Source organism: Podarcis vaucheri, assembly GCF_965113315.1.
Source record: "Podarcis vaucheri genome assembly, chromosome: 8".
Classification (NCBI taxonomy): Eukaryota; Metazoa; Chordata; class Lepidosauria; order Squamata; family Lacertidae; genus Podarcis; species Podarcis vaucheri.
The window spans coordinates 64,585,991-64,595,330 of record NC_138766.1 but is presented as its reverse complement, the minus strand read 5'-3'; the positions used below and the strand labels follow the sequence as shown (position 1 = coordinate 64,595,330).

The 9,340-nt window shown below is 41.4% G+C and overlaps 1 protein-coding gene and 1 long non-coding RNA gene across 11 annotated transcripts in view; one reads left to right on the top strand and one right to left on the bottom strand.

Annotated features, from left to right (window-relative positions):
* The window catches only part of LOC309538495, a 151,088-nt gene that overhangs the window by 113,622 nt on the left and 28,126 nt on the right, over positions 1-9,340 (bottom strand). The gene's annotated exons all lie outside the window — the stretch shown is intronic.
* The window catches only part of PAG1 (phosphoprotein membrane anchor with glycosphingolipid microdomains 1), a 94,302-nt gene that overhangs the window by 81,741 nt on the left and 3,221 nt on the right, over positions 1-9,340 (top strand). For all 8 annotated transcript variants that reach the window (XM_082233913.1, XM_082233908.1, XM_082233912.1 and 5 more), the window contains 4 exons: positions 45-255; positions 1,772-1,823; positions 2,810-2,906; positions 8,008-8,609. In XM_082233913.1, the coding sequence (XP_082090039.1) occupies positions 131-255; positions 1,772-1,823; positions 2,810-2,906; positions 8,008-8,609 (876 nt within the window). In that variant the 5' untranslated portion in view covers positions 45-130. The remainder of the gene's footprint in view (positions 1-44; positions 256-1,771; positions 1,824-2,809; positions 2,907-8,007; positions 8,610-9,340) is intronic.

Here is a 9,340-nt window from a genome sequence, read left to right as displayed (position 1 = left end):
CTGCACTTCTTTGTAATGTCTCTCTCCCCTTTTTTGCTCCACAGAAAGAAGAACTCTTATCTGCGCAAATGCCAACATCTTGTGAGGACTACCTGCCCTCCATCCAAAAGCACACCCCCCCTTCTGTATCATGGGGCCTGGTGATAGCTTCTTAAGTACAGGGCTGCTTCACATCATCATATGGGGAATCCTGGCAGCCATGGCAATGCTCCTGGTCTTCAGTTTTCTGCTCTTCCTATGCTCTAGCTGTGATAGGTAATGTCTTGCTCAGGATACAATGTCAGGGTGCAGTAAAGGCATGAACAGGAACTGTGATGTTGGAATCCTTAGACAGTGACGTGTGTGTGTGTGTGTGTGTGTGTGTGTGTGTGTGTAAAATCAATAGCGTGTGACCTCCACAAAATCAGGACCAGCAGAACATAGCTAACTTTCCATGGTAAGTATAAGATTGTCAGGGGTGGCTGTCTAATTTTGTGTTATGCCACAAACCCCATGGCAGCCATTTTGTGTTCTGCCATCCTCCTTCTGCCCCCAATAGCAGCTGTTTTGTGACTGGCTGTTTCAGCACACGCTCAGAATTCAAAATGTGCCCCCGCCCCCAGGGATGGAAACCCTCAGCTTGGGCGTCAGGCAGCAACCACACCAAATAAAGATTGTGGTTATAATTTCATAAGACACAAGTGTTTGTGTTTAATATTGGATGCTAGGGATCTAAAATGAGTGTCTTAAAATCAAGGAATGATTATGTTTTCGTGAACAAATCCAAGAGACAAAGTTCAGTTTTGCTGTACATTTGAATTTGAACCAGAATTAATATCAATCAATTTTGCCTGTTAATGAGACCAGCATATAGTTCATCATGCATATTAATTATGGCTGCCCACTTTGCATTGCTGATTATTCAGACAACAGAGGCTATGTTCAACTAGAAGTATCCATTAAAATAAATAGCTTTGCCCTTTCCCTTGTTGTTTACATAAAATAGCAAGAGGGGGGAAAGACTCTGAAGCTGCTGTTGAATTGGAACTGACTGAAATAACCCCGAAGAATGCTTACCAAAGTTTGTGACTGATAACTCCTGCCCTCATTTGCATGCTCTATCCCTGAAGTCTCTAAGACACTTCCAAGAGGATGAAAACTAAAGACATTTTTGTAAGAATTGGTCTGCTGGGTATTTCTAACAAGCTATGCAAATTCTAATGCCAGACATTATCTGGCAATCATACTTTAATAATTTAGCATGTTGTTAGGCTGGATTTGGTGCCAGGGTATTTGTGGAGCAGGTACTCGCTGAGAAGTGCAATTAAACTAAATCCCTTCCTTCCTAGAAAAGTTACACTGATGCTATTGATATAATAATGGGTGACATTAAAAGCAGATGCTTTGTCAGAAAAGCTTCGGGGAGCAAATTAGTTACTGCGTACATGAATCATATTTTGTATTGCATGGGCAGCATCGTGGATTTTAAATGGCATAATTAGTCTGCTTTCAGCGAAATAAATTTTTAGAAGTGCAGCTACAGTTGAGGTGGGATTTGCCGCTGAATTCAGAAGGGTGGTAAAATGTAAATATCTTGCTTCTGAAACTCTCATGGAAGGGAACTTTGTGCCCTGTATGTTTGCAGCAACTTCCTTTGGTATTTATATACATGTCAAGTTGGTTTCAGGAAGGTGTTAGTTGGATTGGGACCAACAAGTAGTCATCACCAGCACTATTGTTTGAACTGCTATTTTATTTTAACAATGCACCTAAATCTTTGTTTATATTAAAGGGAGAAGAGACCCAAACACCAGAATGGGGACCATGAGAATCTGATGAATGTGGTAAAAATGAATCCGTCACTTATTATTGAAAGTGCTTTTTCTATAGTTCATGACATATAGGAGGAAGACTAACATAGGATACTATTAGCTAAAATAACAGTGAACCTTAAGACTAATAATCTATTCATTTGCTGATCATTGTTTGAACAAACAATAGTTTAGTGTTACTGCATATGTGAACCTTATTTACCATATTGGCCTGAATATAAGCCACACTTTTTAAAAATTCGGGCCGTGAAAAGTTAAAGTGTGGCAAAGCGGTGTGGCTCCCCCCCCCCCGCCCAGGAAGCAGGCCGGGAGTGCAGGGCAGCAGCGTGCCGCCTGCCCGTCACTCCCAAGCCTCTCCAGCCACCAGAAAGAAGGAGAAAGGGGAGGAGGCTGCTGGCAAAGTGGTGTGGCTCCCCACCTCAGGAAGCAGCCCAGGTGTGTGGGGCAATGGCACACAGCCTGCCCTCTGCTCCCAAGCCTCCCCCGGCACTGGCTTCGGGAGGTTGTGCCGGGAATGCCGTAGTGCTGGGAGGCGGGCCGCATCCACAAATAAGCCTTGATTTTTAAAGGTGTGGCTTATTTGCGGTGTGGCTTATATTTGGGCCAATACGGTACTTACCTCAGAAGATTTATAAACCGCTTGATCAAAAAAATCTCCAAGCAGTTTATAAATCAAATTGTAAATAAAACACTGCTAAAATCCACAAACCAATTAAAAACAAATATAGCTAAAACCACAACCATTACAAAGAAATGTAGGCAACTAAATTAGATGTCAGGATAGCCTTGCTGAAAGCAAGGCATTTTTCACAGGTGTCTAAAACAATATAGAAGGCATGAAAATTAGAACTTATTCCATAATAGTCTTCTTCTTTGGCGATCCTTCGTTTTAACACTGTTAACAGTTTTAACAGTGATCCATAACAGTAATTGCTGAACAATAACTCTTCCCATAGCTGGTTCAAATGATATGCTAATCCATTCATTTTGCTTTGCAGCCTTCAGATAAGGAGGCATTTAGCCACTCTGTCACAAGTCTGGCTACAGATCCACTTGCCAGCAGTGAACAAAATGGAGGACTCAGTAATGGTGATGGTAAGAACTGATTTATCTTTTTTTTTTTTATAATCATATTTATTAAAATTTCCAATAATAACAGAATAGAAAAATAAGAAAGATAAAGAAAAGAAAGAAAAAGAGAAACTAATTTAGACCCTTCTTTTCATAACCTTCTTTCTGGGACTTCCTCCTTCCCCTCCCGATTGTATTCCCCTTTCTCTAAGTTGGTTCCACAAGTTCTCATTAAACCTAATATATTTTACTCATAAACCAATTTAAATTTACACAATCTTAACGTCACTCCTCGTCTTATAATAGAACAAAATTTTCCCCCTAAGATCAGCTCTCATTCCTTCCACGAGTTCCCCCTTTCTAAAAAAAAAGAAAAAACAAAAACATATAATATCAAAGTTATAGAAAATATAAGATAGAAAGTATAGAGAATTTCAAAAAGTTGGTTACAAAGCCTTTGGATTCTAAGGTTCCCCCTCCCTTCCCCGGTTTTGATTCCCCATGTCCATTTGTCTATATGTTGTCGGCCTGGAGATCTTAAGTCCACAGCCAAATTTGTCTCAATCCATCTTGCTGGTTTCTTCGGATTTGGTTGTTTTAATGATGTTTAACTTCAAAAATCCAATCTAATAGAGGCCTTTAATTTTCTTTAATCTTTTGTTGCTCCTCCCATTGTTCGTTCCGTGTCGTATTCAGTCATTTACTCTTTTATTTCTTGGTTTCTCAGGTTTCTGTCTTGTTCAGCTGTCAAAACATTTCTTGTTCCAAAATTTAAAGTCTCTACAGAGGTTTGTTATTCAGGGACACAGACTTACGTCCAGTTCCTTTCTTGCTTCAATAGAAGATTCTATTGTATTATGGTCACCTCTGTAGACAAAATAATATTTCAGTTCTGCAGCTTTCCCAGGAGATAAGACCTTTGCACATCCCAGAGTAGTTTTCCACATACGACACTTGTAATGTCCCAAATCCCCTCTAGAGGGATTACAGTAACTTTGTATCCTCCAATCCAAAAGTCAATTTGTTGTTTCTTTTCCCCGACAGTTTATATCCATATTTATATCAAATTGTAACAAAATTAACCAGCAAAGAACTTGTAGCAAAGTCCTCTTTATATTTTCCAGTTTTGACAGCTCCTTTGACAGCTGTCAAAATCTCCATCTCTCTTCGCCAGGCTATCCGAATCGCCCCGGTTCCCGGGGGGGGGGGTTGCTTTTTTCTCCTCACCCTCGACTCCTCTCCTCCAGCACAGTTCTTATAATTCACATCGTGGAGTTGGTAATTTTTGTCATCAATAAGCTTCTGAATCGATCTTGGTTTCTCAGTCCTTGTTTTAGCATGTTTACAATCAGGGAGGGGACTGACTTCCTTTTTTGGATCCCCTCCCGCTCGTGCCAAATCCGGAAAAAATTTTCTTTTTTCCTCCTTTTATACCCGGTTGCCCAATTACTCACGGGTTGTTGATCAATTGTCCGAATTTCCTTTGGAAGAAGCCAGCGCTCTCCGCCGGATGGCATGCGGCTGCGCCCGGCAGGGGAAGCGGAGGACTCAAAGCACCACGCTGCTCCCCGGCGCCCGATCCGTAGCCTTTAAAAAGGCTCCTTCACGAGCCGGGAGAGCGATAACGGTGCCAGCCGAGTCACCATGTCCACGGGATCCGTTCCCGTGGTTTCTAAGGGTCCCCGCGTCGCCGGCGCGGTAGGACCCAGCCCCTGCCGAGCAGACTCCCTCCGGAGCTCGGAGGGAGTCCGCCATTCGGCGATGGCGCTAACCCGGAAGTCTAAGAACTGATTTATCATTTATTTGATTTCACAGCACTCACAACAGTAAACGGGCACCATGCTTAGTGCGAGATAATGTGGAGGTAACATAAAAGTTCTATCTGTGTTGTTCAGTCTGTTATTTAGGTTATCACTTGGTGCTTCCATTATCAAGCAAGGAACATGAATATGTGAATTAGCCAAGAGAGATTAACAGATAGTTGAAATAAATAAATGAATCAACTATGCTTAAAAAGATAGGGATTTTGTTGGTAACTGTGTTGTGATTGGGTATGGGAAAACAATATTCAGGGAGACATCTATTTGTTTGCATAACTTGTATACATTTCATTGGCAATTCTAGTAATTTATCATATGCTTTTTAAATTAGTGCCTCTAGGTCATATGTTTTAAGATAAGAAATGCCAGCTTACACAAGTGCTCTTACATTTCAGTCTCTGAAACATACTACTAAATTATAATTGCAGTGCTATCCTGAGGTAAAATTAACACATTTATATTCTTGGTAAACGAGATAGCTATAAAAATCCTTAATGATTCAGTTCAATCATTGTGAAGGTAATTGAAAAGTGAGTGAGTCTTCCTGCTTGGCTAAACATTTGAAATGAGTCTAACTTAAAAAAAATATATGCTAAAATATGCTGAAAGCTTTTATAAACTAGAAACTCAAAATAAATACATTCGTATTCTGTGTGTCTTCCACAGCCTGGTATATTGGACCGACCTCCCTCTAACTGTTAAATTTTAAAGATACATGATAGCTTGAAAGAAAGGAGGAACAGGTGTCAGACAGTGAAATCAAGAGTTTGCTTTTTGAGAAAGCCAAGAGTTTGCTTTTTGAGAAAGAGAACTGCACACTGGTAACTCTTTTTAGTTACTTGGTGTCTTCTCAGGTTCCACAACCATTGCTGGAAACTCAACACTTTCATGCCATTGAAGATCTCTTGTAGGAGATTCTCCCTCTGCACCAGTAATTACCGTATTTTTCGCTCTATAAGACGCACCAGACCACAAGAGGCACCTAGTTTTTGGAGGAGGAAAACAAGAAAAAAAATATTCTCAAGCTCAGAAGCCAGAACAGCAAGAGGGATCGCTGCGCAGTGAAAGCAGCAATCCCTCTTGCTGTTCTGGCTCCTGGGATAGCTGCGCAGCCTGCATTCGCTCCATAAGACGCACACACATTTCCCCTTACTTTTTAGGAGGGAAAAAGTGAGTCTTATAGAGCAAAAAATACGGTAATTACATGAATGAGCTCCACAAATTGAAAGGGACAGTGGAGCTGAGCAACTGGCCCCACCACTGAGCTCACACAGCACTAGACCCCTTATGTCTACAAGCTGAAATGGATGTCTACATAGGCTTCCATGGGAGCTGTACAATCAAGAGTTTCAGATTTTGTGGAAGCCTACATTTGTGGGTATCCCCAGCTTAGATAACTATTCTCGGTGCATATTCTCAGGATATTGGGTTAGGGAGCCAGGCAGCCTCATTGCTACTTTCAACATGTGACTCAACAAGTGATGTGATTGTGTGATTATTTCTTCACATTGATTTGTATTCATTTCAAGGGCTCGTTCCTCAGCTCTCAAACACACCTGCCAATGCAGTTCACAAAATAATACAAGGCAACTAAAAAAAAATTAATACATTAGCAACAAAGTTCAGGCCAAACAGCAAATAAAAACAGAAGTAACAGCAGAAATTAAAACATAAAATATATGCCTAGGAGAATAAAATCACCTTGAGAAAACAAAGTCACCACTGATTTGAGGTTACATTTGCACTATACATTTAAAGTAGTATCATACCACTTTAAAGAATCATGGCTTCCCTCAAATAATCCCGGGAACAAACTGTATTTTGTTAAGCGTGCTGAGAGTTGTTAGGAGACCCTTATTCCCCTCACAGAGCTACAGTTCCCAAACGTACAAGTGGTACACTTGTTAATTGCAGTAACATGGCCAACTAGGTGATGGTAGTTGCACAGAAGTCACAATAACTTCGAATTCTATAATATCTGAACACAAAAGGTTCCCTTATTTAGGTAATAAACCATTGTCTTCTAAAAATTTTATGCACATTTCTTGCCAAGTGATGCTGTATCTAAATTGCAAAGTCTAAAGACGATTAAGATGTCTAGGAAGGGGTTTTTCTTCAGCCTTGCCTCCTCTCTTTCCTGAGGGTTCTTTTTGACGAGAAAATCACCACCTTTAGTTAATCAAGACATTATCTAATACATGCTTCGAAGAGATCAAACTTTCTGTGCATAATCCCTATTAAAGGGGCTTACTTTGTTGTAGGTAGGAGTAAGAGAGGATATTGTATAGTTGTTGCTTTCATCTTTGCTTGACTTAAATACTAGACTGAAGGATATCACAGGTTAAGCACCATTGGAGGCGGGCCCTTTAGGGCAAATGGGGAACCAGCCCACCAACTTTAGCCTGCTCTCAGCCAGTCCCCATCTGCCTCCCTTCTAATATATAGCCAGATCTTAGCTTTGTACTTCTGGAACTCAGCAGGGAGGAAGATGGAGTGCAGCTGGTGCAGAATTTGGCAGCCAGGTTGCACAAGACAGTTTGAGTATATTATACCAATCCTGGCCTGACTTGCACTGGCTGCCAATTAGTTTCCGGGCCCAATTCAAAGTGCTGGTTTTGTCCTATAAAGCCTTCAATGGCTCAGGACCGCACTACCTCAAGGACCACCTCTCCCCATATGAACCAACCCAGACCCTACTATCATCATCTGAGGCCCGTCTTCGTGTGCCTCCCCTACATGAGGTTTAGAGGGCGGCAACATCATAACAGGCCTTTTCTGCAGTGGCTCCCTGTTTGTGGAATGCTCTCCCCAGGGAGGTTTGTCTGGTGCCTTCATTATACACCTTGTGGAGCCAGGCGAAAATGTTCCTCTTCAACCAGCCCTTGGGCTGATTAATATTCTACAGCCTTTTAAATGTGTTTGTGAGAGGTATTGTTTTGTTGTTTCTGTTGTAACTATTTTTTGTGTGTGCTTTTATCTTGTATTTTTATCTTGTGAACTGCCCTGAGAGCTTTACATGAAAGGCAGTATATAAATCTAATCAACAACAACAACTAGAATCAGTTGATTCCAGGTCCTGTTAGTCTCCTTCCCTTCCACCCTAGCAGCCCCAGTGAGCACCAGTCACTGCTGGTTAGCAGACATAATCCAGTGTATCTGGGGACCTTGGTGGATAAATCTTTTCCTGGAACAGGATATTCTTTTTTCAGGTGTTGCCCTTCTGATTTCTACAATGGATGTTGTATTCTGCACTTACATTAACGGCTCATGTTGCTCATATTATGTATATCCCCCCCCCTCCTTAGTTCTCTCAGAAGATAGCACAACTGCTTGCATCCAGCCTTATGAAGAAGTGCAAACCTCTGCTACTGACCTCCTGGATCAACAGGACAGTCAGGGAAGATCCTTAAAATGTCATCAAAGCAGGGAGCTACCCAGAATTCCTCCCAACAATGCCATAGAAACTATTCTGTCTACAAGAAATACAGAAAATGATCAGGGTCTAGGTATGGAAGGCCCCTACGAAGTGCTGAAAGACAGCTCCTCCCAAGAAAATATAGTTGAGGACAGTTTGTATGAGACTGTGAAGGAGATAAAGGAGCTGGCAGCAACAGCTAGCACAGAGAAGAGCTGCGACAGCAAGCCCAAAGCTGCTGTGATGGTTAACGGGAACCTCGATCATGTTGCCGAGCGTAAAGTTGAATCAGCTGAGTATGCCTCCGTGGACAGGAATAAAAAAAGCCGCCAGAGTGTTAATTCAGAGAGTCCTCTTAGCAACACCCCAGACCTGGAAGATGAAGCTCCACCTCCAGTGCCTGCGAAACTCCTTGATGAGAATGAGAATGAGCAGGAGAAAGGAGCCAAGGAAGAGGAAGAGGTGGCAGAAGGGCCTAGTGAACCTGACAAGGTATACCTTATGTTGCTTAATCATTTGCAGAAGAGCATGCGACTGTATTGAGACCTGCTCATGATGTCTATGTGTTTGTCATAGGACATGCTGTCCTATTTCCATAAATAATGGAAATAAGGGTGAAATATGTTCATTAGTCATAGGAGTCATAGGAGTTTTCAGGTGTTTCCTGCTGACCTTCTAATCAGAATTCCCAGCAAACAGGACCATTCAATAAACTTCTGGCATTTACTGCAACTTTTGATTCAATATTGTGTTTGTGCGCATGCATGGATGTTCATGCATGTACACAAGAGTGAAATAGTGCTGAAATGTAGGTGACTGTATGCATTTTGCAGTTATTTTGCTAGTATGAAAGCAACCATTCCTAAATGTGTTTACAGAAATGTAAATGGTTAATTTTCATCAACGTCTGCTACATCCGATGCATTATTCTACACAAAAAGTAGAATAAAAACAACATCAATCCTGGCCTCCAAACCCCTGATCCAAGAAAGCCCTAGCTTCATTCTGATTTTGAGAAAAACCAAAGGTTTTTCTCCACTTCCACCCAGAAAAGCCCAGCTGTGTTTTATGACATCATTTCAAATTAAATAGATTTTTTTTATTTTCCCATCTTCCAAATATTCTCTCAGGCCTGTCAGCCTGTGTTCCTTTCAGATGTTGTTCAAAAAACCACTTCCTTGAAACTGACTTCAACCGGGCTTCCTGTAACCTCTGAATGGCAG